The sequence below is a fragment of the Mirounga leonina genome, unplaced genomic scaffold (genome assembly GCF_011800145.1).
Source record: "Mirounga leonina isolate KUSES-001 unplaced genomic scaffold, KU_Mleo_1.0 Mir_195, whole genome shotgun sequence".
In the NCBI taxonomy this organism is placed as follows: domain Eukaryota; kingdom Metazoa; phylum Chordata; class Mammalia; order Carnivora; family Phocidae; genus Mirounga; species Mirounga leonina.
In genome coordinates this window covers 8,854,581-8,875,970 of record NW_023270490.1, presented here as the reverse complement: position 1 = coordinate 8,875,970, position 21,390 = coordinate 8,854,581, and the positions used below count along the sequence as shown (strand labels likewise).

Here is a 21,390-nt window from a genome sequence, read left to right as displayed (position 1 = left end):
TAGATATAGATATAGATATAGATATAGATATAGATATAGATATAGATGGATGGATGATGGATGATAGATGATAGATAAACCCTTCATCAAAAGTTTTCCTGTTTGGTTATCTGCAAAGTAAATATATGTTAAACAAATCCTATGTTACTATTAACTTCCGTTGTAAATTGGCCGTAAGTTACTATGTGAAAAATGGATGGATTTCAATATACTAAAGAGAAAAAATAAGCTGTGTGAAATGGCCTCCTGAACAGTGAACATGAAGCCCCTTTAGACTAGGCACTACCTTTCAGCATTTTCCCAACACTGCCCCTCAGACTGGGCACTACATCCCTGTTTCTGAAGATGGACTAAATATGAAAGAAATGGAGAGGACACTTCTCCAAGAAGCTCTATCATCCAACTATGCCATCCACCACCAGAAAATGAACTGAGATTGAGACCTCGTGTGAGTCAAACAAATCAGTCATCTCCTTTATCAAATCTTTGCAGGCCAAATGCTATCGAACCAGTGGCTTAGTAAGGAATATGCCATTAAAGGGAACTCTTTTCTTATAAGCCCAGCATTGTATTCCCTTCTGAACACCTCCCCAGAGATGTGTGTCCTTCATTAAAAGGACAAGTCTTAGCAACCACTCACCGTGAGTGGTACAATGGAAGACACTGGATCAGAAAACTCAGATTGCAGCCCTAATTCCGTAAACTGGGTGAGCCAGGGAAAGCCATTTCTGGCAGACACACCCTAGGGTGATCCTGTAAGTCACACCTTTGTATAATCCTCTCTTCGTGTGAGTGTGGTGGAGACTGTGACTTGCTCCTAACTAACAAAATATCGCAAAAGTAAAGGTATTTTTGCTGATGCGATGAAGGTTTCTAATCAAGTAGATTATCCTGGGTGGACCTGATCTAATCAGGCAAGTCCTTCAGAAGAAGACCTCGAAGTCAGAGACTTATTAAGGCAGCAGAGGCACATTCTCTCTCCATTGCCAGTGTGGAAGAAGCAAGCTACCATGAACTCTGTGCCTCAAAAAACCGAATTCTGCCAACACGCCATGAAGGTAATAAAACCAGATGGTGGGAGGGAAATGACGGGAGGGCGAACATTGTCGTACAAAGGTCAGGGAGGTCCCACTGCAATGGTGCTGTCTCTGCTGAGACGGGGGGAGCCAGCTGTCTGATGAGCCAGAGGTGAGCTGTGTAGGAGGAGGTGGAGGATCTGCACGTGCCAACGCTGGAAGCTCCAGACAGCTGGAATGAACTCAAAGGACAGTCACAAGCCAATAAAGGCACAAATGATGGCTCAGTCATGGTTGCCCGATAAATGCTTGATGGATATAAAAATCTCAGTGGCCTCATCCTCATCCAGGATTCAGACCCCTCCTTGCTCTACCCCTGAGCCAATGCCCCCTCACCTACCTTCCCACCCACGGGCTCTTGCTGAGAAGCTCGCTGATGGCGGAGGCAGTTTTCGGCTCCCGCAAAGCCAGATGGTAAGACTGAGCTCAGTGTGACGAGCTCAGTGTAAGACCACAGAGAGGGGCGGGGACTGAGGCAAGGGGCAGAGCACAGGTGCTGGCCACAGGGGCGGCCACTGCTCAGCTCCAGTTAGCTGCTGCCATGCCGGAGGGCAGGCCCAGATTCTCCAGAGCTTCAGGTATTTCAAGACAAGCTAGAAATGCAGACTTTTATGTGAAATCTCCTGGTGCTTATTTGGCTACTAAGAGTCAAAACTTGTAAATATGGTCAGACCTAAGGAGAGTCTCACCCAGGCTATGCTTGCCCAGGAGTTGTTGCAGACGCCTCTCCAGGCTTCCTGGAGCATCAGCCAGGCACCACGAGCCTGGTTTGGGGAAGTTTCCCCTCTGGTGTCCATGGTGGCACCTGGCACCTCGCAGGTGCGTGGTGATGATCTGTTGTATCAGCTAAGCTGAAGTCTGGGGAAGGTGGGAGCAGTCAATGAGGCACACACGCTTGTCCCTCACCCCACCTCTCCTGGGACCATGACTGAGGCCCAGAAACAGCTTGCAGCTGTCAGTCCATGCAATTTAGTGCTTCTTCCACATCAGTCCAATGTGGGAGATACTGACGGGGCACATGGCCACCTGCCAACATCCCTGTGCTCTCTGAATCCATGAGCAGCTTCTCTTTGGTGTGGCTAGCGTTCATTCCATCTGAGAACAGCACGCAAATTCTCCCTGAGGGAGCCATCCCTCCCCCACTCTGCATGGCTCAGGGGTTTGCGGTAGGACTGGATGTCCCTGTCACACAGGCAGTGACCCTTCTTTCATTCAGCTATGAACAGCTAGGCTTCTTTGGGGAAGGATGAAATGTGGTTTGGGACAGCATGAAGAACAGCTCCTGCAAGAGTGCTCCCGGGGCCTGGCACACTGAGCATCACCTGGGAGCCTGTTAGAAATGCAGAGTCTCAGGCCCCACCCCAGACCTGAGGAACGTGTCTCAGCATCCCAAGAAAACCCACACAACTCCAGGTGACTCTCATGCCCGTCGCGGGCTGGGGGGCACAGGGCAAGCTGCTATCTACACACAGGCTCTGCAGTAAGACTTGCTGATTCAGGGGCGCCTGGGTGGCTCAGTCGTTAAGCGTCTGCCTTCGGCTCAGGTCATGATCCCAGGGTCCTGGGATCGAGTCCCGATTCGGGCTCCCTGCTTAGCGGGAGGCCGGCTTCTGCCTCTCCCTCTGCTGCTCCCCCTGCTTGTGCTCTCTCTCTCTCACTCTCTCTCTCTCTGGAATAAATAAAATAAAATCTTGAAAAAAAAAGACTTGCTAATTCACATCTGGGTCCTTGGAGAGGCTGCCCCATCTGTGTCTCAGGTTCCTCAGGGGAAAAATGGGGGCCACTGTACAGTGCCTGGCACATAGCAAGCCCTCGTGATGCCAGCTCTGGACACGTGGTCCGGCAGACAGCTGAAATGGGCGGGGGCCTCATCGCGAAGCCTGTCCAGGGGGCACATCACCTCTAGCCACGGAGGTGCTGAGCAGCTGTAGGGAAGAATTAGGAATCTGCACTGCCTCTTGAAGACTATCTCAGCTTTGGGTCAAATACCGACAATGAGGGGAGAAGGCAGGCGTGTTCCAAGAAGGGGAGATTAGAGGGCCGAGATGTGGAGGGGGAGTTCGGGAAAGCATCAGGGCTCTGGCTTCAGCGTGTGAATCTGAGAACAGGAGGCAGGGAGGCAACACGAAGTCACCCTGAGCAGAACAGAAGGCCACGGGAAAATCAGACCCAACAGCTTCTCGGGCGGCACAGAGGGGTGGGGCCTGGTGAAAGAGTGGCCCTGCCCCCTCGGCCCCAGCAGCTAAAGGGTTTTGAGCAAATGGGCAAGACCGTCAACAATGAAAGAGTGGTATTAGTAAAACCTGTGCGTCCCGTCTGTCAGGAGATGCTGTGCATGCACGTGTCACAGAGAAAAGTCTGGAAGGGAGCGCCCTGCACACCAGTAGCGCTCCCCAGAACAGAGGCAGTACCAGGATGCTTTATCATCTCCTCTTTGCTGGCCTATATTTCCGAACTTTTCTGCAAAGGACATGTACCACTTGCATAAATAAAAAAGCAATAAAAGCTGTAAATAATAAATGCACTCTCTCCTCGGGACTTAAACGGGTGGATGTGTTCTCAACTCAGTTATTTCAAATATTTACTGGATTCCTGGTCTTGGAGAGGTGCCCCCGAAAAGCACACAGTCGGGGGAGGATGCTGTGCAGATGGGCTGATGGGGAACAAACCGATTCCCTTGCCCATGAACCTTCAGACCCTCACTCCTACACAGACCCTCTGGAACCCCTGTGAAGTTTTCCTGGGGTTAGCAAATCGCCCCTGGCAGCTCCTGACAGGATGAGCACACATGGGCCAGACAGAGGTGGCCACAACCCCTACCTTCTGGAGCGGATGCTCAGCTTCTGTTTGCCACTCCCCCGAAACATCTTCGCCTTCCTCCACGGTGGTCCTTTCTTCCATTCAGGCTGGGACACCATCCCTGAGGCCACTGGGCAGAAGAGCTGAAAATACCAGGCATGTTGGTATCATATTGTCAAAGCCCTATGGTGTTAACTGGAGGCCCAGGGAACACTGCGGCCAGGTCTTCCCCACCCCCACCCCCAGCCCCCAACTCCACCTCTCCAGGAACCCCCGCACCTGGTACCTAATTGTCTTTTGGAGGAAGGAGGGCCCAACTGGGTCTCGGATCCCACCCACCCCCCACCCCCGTCTGAGACTCAGCACATTCCTTATTAATCACCACTCTCGGGACAAAGAACAGCCTGTAAGGCTCTGGAGTCCCGGCTCTGCCACTGTTGCCTACGGTTACGTCAGAACAGAGGCTCCGGGACCCTCTTCAGCTGCCCTGGCCCAAGACTTCCCAGAGCAGGACACAATCCAGATGCACAGACTCGCTCTCGAGATGGGACCACAAACTTACTACTAGTCACCAAGTGAGAGCTCCAGAGCACTCGGCCCCTTCCCTTTTGGCCGCTCCCAGGGAACTCGGACGTTAAGTTATCTGATCATAGTAATTGTTTCCCGAGTTCCAGGTATAATAACTCTTTCTCTCTCCCTTTTTTTTAAGTAATCTCTACACCCGATGTGGGGCTCAAACTCACAACCCCGAGATCATGGGTCCTATGCTCTACCGTCTGAGCCAGCCAGGTGCCTCAATAATTCTCTCCTTCTAAGAGATGATGTTTCACCTGGAGTCTCTCAGTAACAATTTCCAGTTTATAATCCTCTGTCACCCACAGAGCTTTCCTGGGCAGTGTTCATTTCACTTTTTGCTGCTGTTACCGGGAAGCTCAGAGCTAAATTTAACATCTAGGGATGAAAAGTATCTCATCTAGGGTCTTGGTACACTAATTCTTTCCTCTGAAATGTACTTTTTCATTATTTTGTTTTGTGGTGCATTTTTGGCCTCTATCCTATCCCGCCGTGTATGTGGCAGCCCCACTTCCCTAGGGAGCAGGCTGAGAAGACTGTAGCACAAAGCGCAGGTGTTCCCCGGGGTGGCTTCACGCCCCCTCTCCATCATTACGAGCGTGCCAAGCACACTCCCCCAGCCCTGGGGCCCTAGGCAAAGGAGGATTTTACCTTTGGTGTCTGGACCTGCCCTCCTTCTCCCAGGCCTGTCTTCGTCCATCCTCCCACCACTGCCCTGCTCACGGGCCGGGCGTCTGGACCCTTGTCCTGGGCGCTGCCACCAAGGACGTGCAGTGCCAAGTACACAGAAGCAGCCTTTTCCTTCTGCTCTGTGGGCAGAGGCAGGCTTCGGCTCAAGCAACACCATGTGAGTCGGGGCTCGGCCCTCAATGACGGGAAAGGGCCGTGGGCCCTGAAGCTCCACAGGGTCTCTGAGTGGGTACACGAGGCCAGCTCCAGCCAGCCGGGGGGCGTGGGGGCTGTGAGGAAGGAGCGGCAGGAGCTGAGCCCAGCCAGAGGCCCCGAGGGAGGGTCTTCCGGGGCATTCTCAGGAGGTCCCAACTCCCTGCTAAGTGCACAGGGACTCAGGACACCCCCAGATGGCTTGGACCCCACCACAGTGCTGCCCGTGCAGAGGTGTCGGGTGTCAGGGGGCCCACTCTTCCAGGTGGCACACGTTGGGGTGGGCAAGAAGGAGGCTGTCTCCCTGGGGCTGCTGGTAGATGAGCCACAGGACTGCCCCGCTGCTGGGGTGCCAGGGTCCAAGTATCCTTTCTCCTCTCCCTGCACCCCTTTTCTCCTGCCCCATGGCCTAGAGCAGCTGGGGTCCTCCTGGAAGCTGTCTGCCCCACTGGGGGCCAAGCCTGAAGCCGGGCAGGGAGGCAGGAGGGTCCCCAGCCCTGACCCGACAAAGGATGCCTGTTCCTCGGGCCAGCTTCTCCTGCAGACAGGGTCCTGGCCTTGTCCCGGCCCCAGGGCGACGGGAGGTGGTGGGTGGGTCTCTTCCTGAGGCAACCTGAGGAGGTACTTGGGGGGGAAGGCAGTGTCTGCCAGGGCAGCGAAGACACCAGGAGCCTGAGTGGCCAGGTGGGACTGATGCCCAAGGGACGCGGCTCTAGGACACGGCAAGATCTCTTCCCTCAGCCCCACCTGCCTCAGGGCCACAGAAGGAGCAGCAGAGGGGGCGCCGGAAAGCTCCAAGGGCCTGCCCGGCTGCCCAGCCCTGCCCCTGGCCACGCCATCAGCACTCTCATGCAGCTCCCCTGGCTTATCCCCAGGGTCACAGTCCTGGTTCTGAGATGGCGGGGAGGTGGCCTGCACGGGGCCACCTGGGGCCTCTCTTTCTGTTCCCAGAGGCTCTGATTGCTCCTGGCAGCTCAGCTTCTCCACCTTCAGCTTCTTCCTCTCTGAGGGGAGCTTGTCCTCTGAGGGCTGGGACTCCCCAGAGCTACCACTGGGCCGCCTCGGCACAGTTTGGGTCCACTGACAGGTCTCCTTCTTGTCCCCACCACCACGGGTGCCTTCTTCCATCTTAGGGTCTGGCAAAATCAGCTTGGGAGCCTCTAGGTCACCTCCCCTGAGGGGACCAGGTGCTGCAGGCAGCTGACACCCCAGCTCCAGCCTCCCATTTGGAGAAAGCAGGGGGCTCTTGCTGCCCAAACAGGGGGGTTCTCTGCAGCTGAGGGTGGGGGGCGAGGTGGCCCTGTTCACCCTAGGCTGGTCACTGCCTCCTGCTCTGGCCACCATCTCCCTCTGCTTGGGGGACTCCATCACCAAGAAGCCCTCCGGGGCCAGTGGACTTTGGCAAGGCCCTGGCTTGGCCCCCACAGCTGTGTCCCCATGGACAGGGGTCCTCCTGTCCTGGGACGGGACTGTGCCCTCATTCCCTGCTAACTCTTCCTGGAGAGGAAAGGCCAGCTCTGTCCCACTACCCAGGGTCATCTCCCTTGCCTTCTTCCCTCTGTGGCAACTGGTTTTCATTTTCTGGTAGATTCTCTTGAATGTCTCATTCCCATACACCTGCCACTTGTCCTGGGAGAACATCTTCAGCTTCCTCTGGCTACACTTCTTACTGCCTGCTCTGCCCTTGCTGGCTGCCCCCTCCCCAGCAGCAGCTCTGTTTCTATCCGAGTCCTCTGCAGGCACCAGGCTGTCTCCAGTGGGGGGGCATGGCAGATCCTCCACGGCAGCCTGTCTGACCAGGGCCCGGGGGTGGCCGCTGGGGACATCCACCAGTCGGGCGGGGGCAGGCCTGGGGCTTAGAGGTTTCTGCCTCCTGGGGCAGGCGGCCCGGGGGCCCGGGGGCTCCTGCCATATCCTGGTGCCCTCGACAAAGGGCAGTGAGTTGCTCCTGGTGACGGGCACACATGCCACGGTGGTGGAGAGCTGAGCGGGGACAGAGTGAAAGAAGAGTGGCCGTGCCTTGTCTGGGGGGGTGAAGGTGGAACGGGCCGAGCTGAGGGCAGCGGGTTTCCTCTGGCCTGGCTGCAGCGCCCGGATGTCAAAGTGGAAGGAGTCCTTGTAGGTGTAGGGCATGGGCAGGTCGATGCTGCCTTGCTTGCACAGGACCGTCTTGCGGGGCCGCACATTGTCCAGCTGGGAATCATCCACCACGGCCTGATTGTGGGAGATGAGCCAGGCGATGCGCTCCTCCAGCTGCTTCTTCTCCAGCTGCAGGCTAGGCCCCCCAGGCCCCAGGGCCACCTCCGCCTCAGACTCGGCACTGTGCTCCGACAGGCTGTGCAAGGGGCTGCCGGGGGCCGGCGGCTGCTCTGCGCTGTCAGAGCGGGACAGGTAGCCCGAGTCGGTGCTCTCACACTTCCGCAGCCGGCCCTCCAAGGCCTTGGCGTCCCAGGGCTTCTCCGAGGACGTGGCCGCTTGCTGCTGCTGCAGGGAGCACAGCCGGCCGGCAGTCGGGGACATCTGCTCTGGCAGCTTCCGCCTCGGCTGGGAGCCAGCCAGGGCAAGCCCAGGGGAGGCCGTGCTGGCAGAGTCCACAGGGGTCTCTCTGTCAGCAAATGCGGACCCTGGACAGGGAACAGCTTCCAACTTCAGAGCCAGGGTCTTGGCAGTAGAAGACAGGGGCACGGCAGGCGCTGGGCACTGCCCAGCACCCTGGGCGCCTACAGAGAGGGGTCTCTCCGATCGGGCCCTGCCACCCACCCTCTGGCTGCTGCCGTCCCCCACGCCATCTGCTCTGGAGCTCTCTCCAGCCTTGTCCCCCTCCTCCGGGAGGCTGCCCCCACCGCCATCAGACTCCGAGGACAGCCGAGAGTGGTTGAGGTGGGTCTGGGTGCGTCTGTGCTTATACAGGTTGCTCTGGGTCTTAAAGGCGACACCACAGGTAGCACACGGAAAGGGCCTCTCACCCGTGTGGGACCGGATGTGCTTCTCCAAAACACTGGGCTTCAGGCAATCCCGGCCACAGTGTGGGCAAAGGTACTTGCCGGCATTCCGTACCTTGCCCGGGCTCCCCAGCGTGGGCCCCGGGCCCGGCGACAGGACAGGCAGAGTGCCCACAATGTTCACAGTGAGTGCCGGGGCCGCTGGCTTCCCCGCCTGGGTAGGGCCAGGTCCTTCAGGCCGCAGCAGGGGGCTGAGAATAAAGGGTACACTGCCCCCATCCAGGCTGTGTGTCACTAGGGGGGCACGTGGCTGGAGGCCCCCCGGAGGCACTGTGTGGTACAATGGGATGGGCAGGGCCTTCAGGAACACGGTAGAGGCCAGACCCTGCTCCGGTGGCAGAATGACAGGGCCCAGGGTCAGGTGAGGTGAGACCTGCCCACCTGGGGCTCCTGGGTGTCCAGGAGCTGGAGCCAGCTGGCCCCCGGTGGGCGAGAAAGCACGAGTGAGTTCTGGCACCTCCATCCTGCATCATCTGGGTGGTTCAGGATGCCTGGCGACCTGTGGGCAACACCAAACTTTACTGGGGGCACCTCTCTTCTCTCATCATGCAGTAAACCCTTCCCTGCCCCCACGTGGCATTTCATCACCCCACTGGAGCCTTGGTAACAATCCCCTAATAGAAATAGTAATCCCCACATTATTAAAGGGGAGACAGAGGCTCAGAGAGAAGTGACTTGACATGCAGCTAATACATGGCAAAGCAGGATTTGGACCCAGGTCTGTCTGAATCCTGCCTCTTATTTCACATGCCTTAAGGGAACTCTTGACCCTTGCCCTCTACACACGGTAGGCTTGTTACTGTCATCCCTCAATACCCAGCACAGTGCCCTGTGCAGAGGGGACACTTAGAAAATGTGCTGCCTTCATGAAAAAGAAAAGTCACGGAGCTTAGCAAGGTCCTCAAAGTCCACAGTGATTCCATGCTGGGACTCGGTTTCCAGATCTATAAAAGGGGAAGAGAATCAGCACCTCCCTAGGACCTTTTTCACTCTGGAGTTCTTAGCCTCTGCTATTGGATGGAGGCAATAAGGAAGAAGACTGACCTGAAGGGAAATCTAACAGATTCAGCAAATGAAAATAGAAGACTCCCTGCTAAACGCATTTCAGAGAAATGATACATAATTCTTTAGTATGAGTATATCCCAATCTGGCACAGGTCATGCTTACACTAAAATTATGTATTATTTACCTGAAATCCAAATGTAATGGCAGGCTGTACTTTATCTGGTTACCCCACCAGGATAAGGAGCACTTCCTCAACCTCAGGATCAGGCTTGGGTCTCTGCTCAAAGGTGGGGCTTCCAAAACCCCTCCAGATCCAACTGGGACACAATCAGTTCCCTCTCAGCCAGAGGGAAGAGCTGGGCAAATATGAGGCAAGACAGCAAGAGAGACCCAGCCATGTTCTTCAAACCATGGAAGGGAAAGCCAAATACAACGGGGGGTGGGGGCGCCTGGGTGGTTCAGTTGTTAAGCGTCTGCCTTCGGCTCGGGTCATGATCCCGGGGTCCTGGGATCGAGCCCCGCGTCGGGCGCCCTGCTCAGTAGGGAGCCTGCTTCTCCCTCTCCCACTCCCCCTGCTTGTGTTCCCTCTGTGTCTCTCTCTGTCAAATAATAAATAAAGTCTTAAAAAAAAAAAAAATACAATGGGAAGAGGTAGGACAGGCCCATGGTTACAGGAACGGGGTCTCCAGAGGTTTCTTGCTCAGACACCCATCCCCTAGGAGCTCCATAAGCACACTTTGATCATCCCCCAGCTCAGCTCCTTCAGAGAAACAATGCATACTGCAGGCTTTTGCAGCAAGCTGGGTAAGGGAGAAGCACTGGCATATGCGGGAACCGGCTCCTAACGGCTCACATCAGTTCACGCCGGCTCATGAGAGCGGATTTTCAGGAATTTTGCAAGCCAGTTGTTAAACATGGCCTAATTAAGAGTTAAATCATATAAACTTATAAGTTATATTAAAACAAAGGTATACAACTGGATATTCACATGTAAAAGAATGAAGTTGAACTCCCTATCTCACTTCATATACGAAAATTAACTCTAAATTGACCAAAGATCTAAATGTAAGAGCTAAAACTACAAAACTCTTAGAAGAAAATGTAGGAGTAAATCTTCATGACCTTGGATTTGGCAATGAATTCTTAGATATGACATCAAAAGCACAAACAATTAAAAAAAATTTTAATCACGTTTTATGTAATTTTATACTAACTTTTTAAATCTAACTTTATACCAACTTTTTTTTTTTTAAGATTTTATTTATTTGACAGAGGGAGAGAAAGCATAAGCAGGGGGAGTGGCAGGCAGAGAGGGAGAAGCAGACTCCCCACTGAGCAAGGAGCCTGATGCAGGACTCCAATCCAGCACCCTGGGATCCTGACGGGAGCTGAAGGCAGACACTTAACTGAATGAGCCACCCAGGCACCTCTATAGCAATTAAAAAAATTTTTTTTACCAAAATTAAACTTTTGTGCATCAAAGGACACCAAGATGTACTATATGTTTGCTAACTGAACATAATAAAAAAAAAGTGAAAAGACAACTCACAGAATGGAAGAAAGTATTTGCAAATCATGTATCTGGCATGTCCAAAATACATAAAGAATTCTCACAACTCATTAAAGACAACCAACTCAACTAAAAAATAAGCAAAGGACTTGAATACACATTTCTCCAAGGGAGATCTACAAAGAGCCAAAAGCACAGGCAAAGATGCTCGATACCATCAGCCATTAGAAAAATGTAAATCAAAAACAAAATGAGATATGAATTCACACCAGCATGTCTTTAGCAATAACAACAACAAGCTGGAAATGACAAATGAGCACTGCTTATGGGAATATAAGATGGTGAACATTTTGGAGGCTCCTCAGAAAGTCAGACATAGAACTATGATGCAACCCAGCAATTCAACTTCTAGGTATACACCCCAAAGAACTGAAAATAGGAATTCATATAAAAACTGGTACATGAATGTTTACAGCAGCACAATTCAACACAGCCAAAAGGTGGGAATAACCCAAATGTCCACTGGCAGATGAATGGATAAACAAGATGCAGGCCATCCATACAATGGGATATTCTTCAGCCTTAACGAGAGCAAAGTGCTGACACACATTACCACAGGACAAACCCTGAACACACGATGCTGAGTGAAAGAAGCCAGACCAAAGAGGTCACATCCTGTGTGATTCCATTTATATGAAAAACCCAGATGAGGCAAGTTCACAGGCACAAAAAGCAGGTTACAATGGTTGTGAGGGATAGAGAGGGAGAATACGGGGTGGCCACTTGATTGGGCACAGGGCTTCCTCTTGCAGTGATGAGACTGTTCTGGCAGTGGTACGACATTATCAGTGTACCTGAACGCTGCCAAGATGTCCACTTTAAAATAGTTAAAATGGTGAGTTTGATGTTATGTGAATTTTACCTCAATAAAAAAGGTACTAAAGGGCGCCTGGGTGGCTCAGATGGTTAAGCGTCTGCCTTCGGCTCAGGTCATGATCCCAGGGTCCTGGGATCGAGTCCCGCATCGGGCTCCCTGCTCCTTGGGAGCCTGCTTCTCCCTCTGCCTCTCTCTCTCTCTGTCTCTCATGAATAAATAAATAAAATCTTTAAAAAAAAAAAAAAGGTACTAAATACTTAAAGCTCATCACTTGCTAATCATTTTTATTTCATCTTACCACTATCGGTACTCTAGGGGTTGTTTTTGTTGACTGCGTCGGCATGATGGAAATGCCATATGATGGTGCAGCACTCCATATCCTGGTATCATCCCGACTTTGGGTTCAGTGATGTCATGTTCATAGCCTGGGACTGGCCATGGTGGGGCTATTCACACCACAGAAATCAGCAAATGCCACAAGCCAGTCTTTTTTTTTTTAATCCTGAAACCAACTCTCCCATTCTCTGTTCCTCGTAGACCTATTTAATGTTACAGATCTCATGCCACCATGCCAGCTGCCTCAAAACATTTGACAGTTTATAATTTTTTGTTTGTTTGTTTAAGATTTTATTTATTTGAGAGAGAGAATGAGAGAGAAAGAACACATGAGAGGGGATAGGGTCAGAGGGCGAAGCAGACTCCCTGCCGAGCAGGGAGCCCGATGCGGGACTCGATCCCAGGACTCCAGGATCATGACCTGAGCCGAAGGCAGTCGCTTAACCAACTGAGCCACCCAGGCGCCCCGACAGTTTATAATTTTTTTAAGGGAAGATTTAAAGACAAAAATCTTTAGAGATCAGAAGGAGGTACTGGAATTCCTCAGAGCTGACGTCTAGGAAAGACAATGGCTTACCTCAAGGCACTGCGTACCTCCTACTAGCTGAAGAATTTTGAGATGCTTCCCAGTGGAACCATCGGACTGAGTTTCTGTCCCTGCTTACTTGGCTTGCTGGTGGGTATCCCTGAGACCCAGATCCCTCAGCTCTGAGAACAGGTCACTTGGGCAGAGCTACAGGGAGATCTCCTGAAACAGTCTGTGAGAATATGGAGCGCGGCGCCAGGCATGGAGTAAGCACTCCACTTATTTGGGTTTCCAAAGATATGCCTCGGTATTTTGAACTATTAACTAGTGAATCCTCCTCCACCCTCTCTTCCCTCCTACCCCGTTTCTTCCCCCATCAGTCAGCAGGCCCCATTCATTGCTCCTGAGAAGAGAGGCTGTCTCGTGTTGGGTCCCCCAAAAAGAGATGTCATCACAAGGATTCTATTTGGGATGTGACCCTAGGAAACAGTCATAAGGGAAAGAGAAAGACGAGGTGAAGGAAGCTACAAAGTGTGTGTCACGGGGCAGGTAGAGCTTGACCCCGAGGGGGAATACACAGACCATACAGAACACATATCTCAGCAACCCCACATAGTGAGGAAGCTGTCATGCACCGAGGGTCCTCCTGAGAGCAGTGAGATGCTGGCTGTGCAGCTGGGCAAGCGCACACACCGGGCAGCTCTGGGGGTCCCACAGCGCCATCAGGCCCGCAGTGCTGCCCGAAGCTGGCTCCTACAAATGCAGGGGGAGATGGGTAGGCAGGGCTTTGCTGGAGTTGTTGTGGCAGAAAAAGAGTAAAGTCTTCCAGATTCCAGAGCCTAAACCCTAAGTCGGAAATCCATTTCCCAGTCCTCAGTTATGATGGTCCCTGAGTTTGGAGGAGGTGGGAAGGAGGAGAGGTGGGAGGAAAAGGAGGAAGCCTTCCAAAGTTGGCTTCAGGGGGAGTTGGGTGGAGGTGTGACCTGGACCTCAATCCCTGGGGCAATCAGGTGAGGGCCCAGGGCAGAGCAAAAACAGCCCACTGTGCGTGTCCAGGCAAGCAGGATGGAGGAAGCCTATGGGGTTCCCATGCTCCAGAGCCCCAGAGAGGGGCCCTGGAGGGACCAGGAAAATTCCAGTTGGGCCCTGGGGATCCTGCATGGGGAGCTGAGGGCTGAGCACCATATGCCCCCTGAAATCAGCCCACCCTTGGGGGAAGGAGAAAAGCAGCCCAGACTGCCTCAGGGAAGCACGGGGCTTCAAGATAGAAATTCCAGAAAAAGAGTGCTACATCTCTGACACACCTGCCACGATGATTATTTTGCTCTCTCTGCAGCCTGTTCTGTGACCACAGTAAAATCGACACCCTTTAGGGGCAGCTGATCCCTGCCGGCAAGATAATGAGCCAACTAACACCTTCCTCCAGGGAGATGGCACTTTTCTCAGGGAAACCTCAAAGGGCCGCCACTGATTTTTCTCACTCTGAATCAAGGCAGTAGCAGGTCCTATTATCCCCACTGGACTAATGGGGAAACTGAGGCACAAGGTGGCAAAGGCAGGCATGTCAGGGAAGGCTCTGGGAAGACCACCTGGTTGGCAAGACTCATTGCCAGGCGCTCGCCTCCTTGCCATCCTGAGGGTCTACCACGCAGAGAGCTTGAAGTACCCCTCACCGCCTCCATTCTGCCACATGTGCAACCCCCCACCTCCTCTGAGCCCCCCAAGCTCGTAATACTCTTTGGTGTGAATGTGCAGCTTTACAGGGAAAGGCGGCAGAAAGTTGTAAGAAAGTGACTATTTCCAAAGATCCCTTTTTTCAAAAACAACCCATAACGGGGCCTGCGCAAAGAAAGAGCATGGAAATGCCACAAACAGGTTCTAAAAAATACATGTTTGGGGCCCTGAAAGAGAAGGCTATATGGAGAAACGTACCCAACGTGTTAAACACATTGAACTTTTCAGGAAGAACCTGGTGCTAAGTCCACTGTTTTAGCGAAAAGTTTCCCAAGCCACAGTGTGTCACCTGCTGTGCCATGTGGGGACCCCTCAGGCCCTTACTTCCTCCCCATCCCTGGGTAACTGGGCTTTGCTGGAATATGGTTCCTTTTTTTTTTTTAAGTTTCTCTCTCTCTTTTTTTTAAGTTTGTTTATTTATTTGAGTAATCTCTACACCCAAAGTGGGGCTTGAACTCATGACCCTGAGATCAAGAGCTGCATGCTCTTCCAACTGAGCCAGCCAGGGGCCCGTGGAATATGGTTACTTTAAAGGGGAGCTGCGTGCACAACAATGTGAATGTACTCAGTGCCGTTAAACTGCACTCTGAAAAATGGTTGAAATGATAAACTGTATGTTATGCGTATCTTACAACTTTCAAAAGGTAGGAAAAAAAAAGGTACGGGGTAGGGGGAGTGCTATATCATTACCCAACAAGCCAAAACCTTATACTCACACAAAAACCTGTCCATGGATATTTATAGTAGCTTTCACCATAATTGCTAAAACTTGGAAGCAACCAAAATGTCCTTCAGCAGGTGAATGGATAAACTGTGGTCTATCCAGACAACGGAGTATCATCCAGCACTAAAACAAAATGAGCTATCAAGCTGTGATGGCAGGTATGTATCATCATACATTTGTCCAAACCCACAGAGTGCAGAACACCAAGAGTGATCCTAATGTCAACTCTGAACTTCAGTTAATAATGACATATTAATACTGGCTCGTCAACTATAACAACATCCCACACTAATGCAAGACGTTAAACGGAGGCCAAAGTGGACAGGAGGCTGGGGGTGAGTGCTATGCGGGAGCTCTCTGCATTCTCCCTTCATTTCTCCATAAACCTAACAATGCTCTAAAAAAACTAAGGCTATTCATTTTTAAAATTTTAAAAATCAGAACAGTGTTTAAAAAGACACGTGAAAAGACATTTACCCTTATCAGCCAAGAAATCCAAGGTGTATACATGATGCCATGTTTTGCCTATCAGAGTAAATTAAATGAATAAATATAGTCTTGTAATAACTGGAGAAAAAAGAGTATTTCTTCTTCGAACTATTATTAAAATATGTAACAGTCTTTTTAAACGTGTATCTGTGGGGCCCTCAGATGATCTTGCACAACCAAGTGGTATGGTCCCATGCTTTGGGGAACGTACCTCTAATTTAAGATCTTGACCTGGGACAACTTCAGCTAGACCCTCCAGATAAATCAGATCTTCTTCCCTCTGCCCTGTGTCCCCAAGGGAGTAGCCACGGCTCCCAGAGCAGGAAGGAGGAGAGCCAGGCCAGAACTGGTTCTGAGGGAGCTCTGTCCCTCTGCTGAAGGCCGCACGTTTGCCAGGTAGCATCTCTGGTCAGCTATCCCTGGGGCCTGGGGTCCCCGGCTGAAGAAAGACCTATTTTCCTGGCTCAAATTCCAGTTCTGCCACTTACCCACTGTCTGCCTGCAGCAAGTTCCTCTCACTTTAGGATTCTCATTTGTAAAATGGGGATCAACATGGAGGATAAGAGAGATACTCCCCACAGGCTCTTATCACAGCATAAGTGCAAAAGGGGAACAATCCGCTAACAGTTACTGACATTTCTCTCTTTTTTCCTTTTCCAAGTTAATCAGTTTCGCTTTGGTCAGCCTAAGGCATCTATGTCTATCAGCCTAAAGAGAGGAGAATCTTTACAGGTTGGTAGCAGGCACAGCTGAGCCTTATTTAGTGCCTGCCATGTGCTAGTCGGTAGCCCCGGTGCTTTACAGGGGCTGAGCTGCCCAGAACACACCAGGCTTCCGCTTCAGAAGGTGCTGCTGCGGTTCCAGGGGAGGGGGATGCTGAGGGAGGGAGAGACTTGCTCTCCCAAGGCAAGCTGCCGGGAAGCGTGCTCCCTCCCAAAGGAAGACAGACAGAGAAACGAGGTAAGTAAGCTTCAGCTTCCCGCTTGCACAACAGGATTTCTGGTAAGACAATAATCTTGAGAGCAGACACTGCTGTTGAGGGCAAAAGGTTTTTCACAATTACCTTCTATCTTCATTTGGCGTTTCGGGCTCCAAGACAAGAGGACCTGCACCTGGAGGTGAGTGGGCCCTAAGTCCAATGACCTGTGTCTGTGTAAGAAGAGGGAGGATGCGGAGGCACACACAGCCAACGTGAAGACCATGCGACTAGGAGAGACGGGGGGGTGCAGCCACAAGCCAGGGGGCACCTGGAGCCACGAGAAGCGGCAAGAGTCCAAGAGTCGGGAAGGAGCCTCCCAAGAGCCGGCAAAGCGAGCCCAGCCCTGCTCACACCTGGATTTCAGACTTCTAGCCTCTGGACCATGGGAGACCACACTGCCACTGTTTTAAACCTCCCAGTGTCCCAGGGGAACTTGGTTACAGCAGCCCCAGGACACTCATATGGGAAACAGAAGAAAATGCTCCAAACCCTGGCCCTGGAAGACGGTGAGGAGGGCATGGGCCCAGAAGAGGAAGGCAAGCAGGGCAAGAGAAGGTGTAAGCCTGGGCAACACCAGGCTGTCCCCCATCTCTCTGTTGAAGCCCTCTGCAAGGAGGTGGCCAGAGCAAGGCAAGGCTGGGCAGAGCGAGGACCCTGGGGCTGAGCCATCCTGAGCTGTCACAGATCTTCCTGGAGGCTGGACAGGGTCTGGCTTGGGGCTCACATGGTGCTGGGAAGGGGGGCACCTGGTAGGAAGAACAGCTCTGTGACAAAACCCCTGAACAGGCTGAGCAGACTGACAGATGCCATCTTGGAGATGCTGTGGGTGGAGGAGGGGCAAAAAGATATCAGATGAGGGGACGCAAAGGAACTGGACATTTATTTTCATTTGCTCTGCAGAGTGGTTAGAGAGTGGGCTTGGGAGGCAGTGTCCAAATCCCACCTTGCACTTATTTGTGCTGTGACCTCACATGACCTGCACAACCTCCTTGTGACTCAGTTTCCTCACTGTAAAACGGGGAAACAGTAATACCGCCCCCATAGGGTGGTGTGAGAGTTACATGGATTGTAAGTGTGCCTGGCCTAAAGTACCAGCTCAAAAGAGTCAATAAATACATGTTAACTTTTCTTCTTGCCTCCCGCTAACCAAGAATAGGGCTTTAGAGAAGAGCCAGTCAACCACAGGCAAAGGAAAGGAGCGCTCTGTTCTATGTGTGTCCGAGCGGCACAGTGAGCTCTGTTTCTTCGTGCCATGAAACTCTCCCAGAATCATTACATTTACTGGCTGTATATTATTAACCATTGGCCCAGATGGCCCAGTGTCCCAAACATGGCCCAGCACATAGTAGGTATTCAATAAATTAACTGTTGAATCAGTGCAGCATTGGAGAAGATAAAGAAATGGCCTAACTTGGATGAGGAGCTATGTCAGCCCCATGGCAGATTCAGTGACCCATCCAGTGGCTGCCCACCCTGTCCCCCCCGCAAGAAAGAAGTCAACCATAATCAGGTCCCAATGAAAGCAGAGGACACCCCCAGCTCCTATGTCCCCACACAGTCAGGCGTGAGGGGCAGGTGAGACTCGTGTCCATGAAACTCCAGTGTAAAGAGACTCCTCACTTGACATGGACCAAGCCGTGCTGCTCCAGTCTCTCATCTCTCAGAAACCCCAAAGGTTTATACAACAGAGCCACAACGTGTGGGGAGGTTGAGCAAAAATGGAAATGATCATTTCAATCTATTGGCAATGCCCCTAGTCAACTCCATAAGCAAACAGCAGGGTAAAATGAGCGGACTTGAAGTCCACTTGGTTCTCATGCCATAAGCACCTCACTGCTGAGCATAATCCCAGTGCTAGCAGTATTTTTCATGCACCGTGCATCGACTAGACAAGCCCCCTGCTGCATGTGGTGATCAAACAAAGAAATAAGATAAGCTTTAACACCAAAGGAAAAACTGACTGAGTTTGAGGTACTGAGAAATACTGTTAGCAGGTTGCAAAAACCGGCCTCAATCCCTCACACCTCCCTGTTTCCACAGCATTTTAAGGGGACTTTGCTGCTCTTCCCATTAAGATCAGGGGACTTTTTCTCTACCCCTCGACTCTGGGTGACAGGGTGGCATTAATGACCATGAGCTGGTTCCAAGCCTAGCACTCAAGAACTCCGTATGCTTCTGCTCTGCCTCAGCCATGAGAACAAGCCCCAGCTAGCTGCCTGGAGGACGAGAGACCGCGTGGAGCCAAGACAAGCCTTCCTGGCGAGGCCACCTTAGTCCAGCTAGTGCCCAGCAGAGCTGGCTGCTGCCCACAGACACCTGAGTGAGCCCAGCCAAGACAAGACCCACTAGACTGAGGCCAGCCTAAGATACTGACCCTCAGCATCATAAGCTCAACAAATGGCTGTCATTTTAAGCCATTATGTTTGGGGTCATTAGGTAACAAGAGCTAACTGAGTAGTTTGATAGCAACATGGTGCCTACCTGAGGAATTTGAAGGGTAATTTTGACCAGTGGTGATTTTTGCCTTACCATATCCCTCATAGGCTGTGACTCCACGATAACCCACTTTTCCCAGGATCCGCTGCTGGGATAGACAACTGAACCAGCATTGAAAGGGGTCAGAATTGATGAGGTCCTCTGGTAGTGGCATTGTACTTTCTTTTTTCTTCAAATATTGAAAGGTCTTGACAAAGAGTTTCTTCAGCTTCCCTTCTCCCATCATTGGTCACCCTCCAGGCTAACTTAGCTTTGACGATGGCCTCTGTGTCTGATCCTTGCCCTCTGTTTTCTCGCCCACTTCTCTGAAGGGCCTCGATAGCTAAAATTAGCATTTTAACCCATAGCAAGATTATCTTCCACCGGTTCTTAAGGCAATCCAGCTCAAGTACTCGCATGCTTTTTGACATCCATTTGAGATCAACACTGTTTGTTAGAATGCAAAAGAAACAGCTAGGAGAGAGGCCACAGGACACACAGGAGAGCTCTCACTGGCCGAGAGAGTTGGCAGCATGGATATCCCACTCTACCTGGCTTAGAAAATACTGTAGGTTCTGCCACACTCGGTCTCATCAGCCGGATGCTGTGCCAAAATGATAGGGACATTCACATTAACAAAGCACTCAATTTATTTAGTAAAATATTCAAACAAGAAGTGGTAGAATGTACCTTATTAGCACTGCTCAGGATGACATTAAATAGAGAAGTCCAATTTAGCTTTCACATATTGAAAATACATTTTTTCATCCATTCGAATGTTTATGGAGCATGTACTCCATCCATGTCAGGTGCCATTTCATGTGCTGGTTTCCCTTATGATACACCAGGACACAGACAGGTGAGAGAGCTTTTTTTTTAAATAAATTATATAATGCATCAGAAAAAAAGTGTCATGGAAAAAAAATAGAGCATGGTAAGGAAGGGTAGGAGTGAGGTGGGGGGGTGTGGGAGGAGGCAAGCAAGGAGGGAGGGTTGCCATTTTAAATGGGACAGGTCAGGATGTCTAAACAAACACAGGAAGCTAGTGATGGAGTGAGCCACAGGGGTATCAGGGCCAAGGCCCTGAGGTGGGAATGTGTTCGGCATGCTTGAGACATGATACACTAAATGAAAAGGAAATTCATTCACAGATACCAACCTGCCCAACTATATTTTGTGATTCTTTCAGGGAAAGTCTATTTCCCTGGACCTTTGTTTCCTCAACTGCAAAGCAGGGAGAAAAATGTCTAGGTACCAAGTGACCTACAATTGTAGCTATAGAGGTACTCTTCCCAGTTAGATGACAAGAGGCCTGTCCCTATCACCACTGTCACTATTACTCTCCTCTATGGCAGATGGAGAAAGCACAGCTTAGAGCTCTCTTTTTGGCCAAGAGATGGGGATAACCCAAAGGGGAGAACCATCCTCCAGGACCACCTCCCTTTATCCACAGAACATGAGTTTGAAGGTCACCTTTGCTAGCTGTTGTGCATCCCAACACCAGTTCTCCGCACCACAGGCCTGGCCATGCTGGAGGCTTATCATGACCTCTTGCAGCTCAGGACACATAAAATAAAATGGTACATAACACTATAATTCATAATCACTTGGCAGGCTATAAACAGATTTGTGTGTTTCAGAATATGGTATTAGAATTCAGAATATGGTATTAGAGATGGTTATTGTTATCTATGATTATACTAATTAGGCAGGAAAACTGCAAACAGATGTGGTGCTGAATTCAAAGCAGAGTAGGACAGAGGGTCCCAAATATTGATGGAATTCAGAAGATTACAAGAGTTAACCCCTACCTATTCAACTGCCCACTCTGGGAATGCCGCATATGGGTAGGCATTCTTTGTACATATGCACCTTGTGTGCACTGAATGCAATGCACGGATCCACATTACAGGGGCCTGTGGGCTCTACTTGTTAAAGGCATGTCAATTAGGACCCACAAAGATGATGCTTTGGCTGACAAGCGATGGTACTCCTCCAACTTCTCCATCTTTTGGCAGTGCCAGGCTGCACTGAACTTTGTTTTTTCAATTAAGCTACAATTTACATACAGTACTGTTTACCTTTTTAGTATATGGTTCTATGAATTTTGATAAGCACAGTAGTGTAGCCACCATAAGAATGGAGATAGAGAAGAATACCTCCTCCTCCTAGTTACCCTACACCTCTTCTGATCACCCCCTTCCCCTCCCCTAGCCGGGTAACCACAGATCTATTTCTGTCCCTGTTGGTTTGCCTTGTCCAGATGTGATACAAATGAACTGCAGAGTACGTAACTTTACTAGTCGGACTTCTTTCACTTACCATAATGCCTCTGAGATGCATCCAGGTTGTTGCGTGCTTCATTAGTTCATCCTTGTTATTGCTGGGTTGTATTCCAGTAT

At 51.2% G+C, this 21,390-nt stretch overlaps 1 protein-coding gene across 1 annotated transcript in view; it reads right to left on the bottom strand.

The window, feature by feature from the left end:
- ZNF831 (zinc finger protein 831) overlaps window positions 1–21,390 on the bottom strand; it is a 61,126-nt gene that overhangs the window by 13,572 nt on the left and 26,164 nt on the right. Inside the window, exons 2-3 of the mRNA XM_035025648.1 lie at window positions 5,100–8,831; window positions 3,897–4,018 (exon numbers count right to left, since the gene is read on the bottom strand). Coding sequence (XP_034881539.1) covers window positions 3,897–4,018; window positions 5,100–8,795 — 3,818 coding nt within the window. The 5' untranslated portion in view covers window positions 8,796–8,831. The remainder of the gene's footprint in view (window positions 1–3,896; window positions 4,019–5,099; window positions 8,832–21,390) is intronic.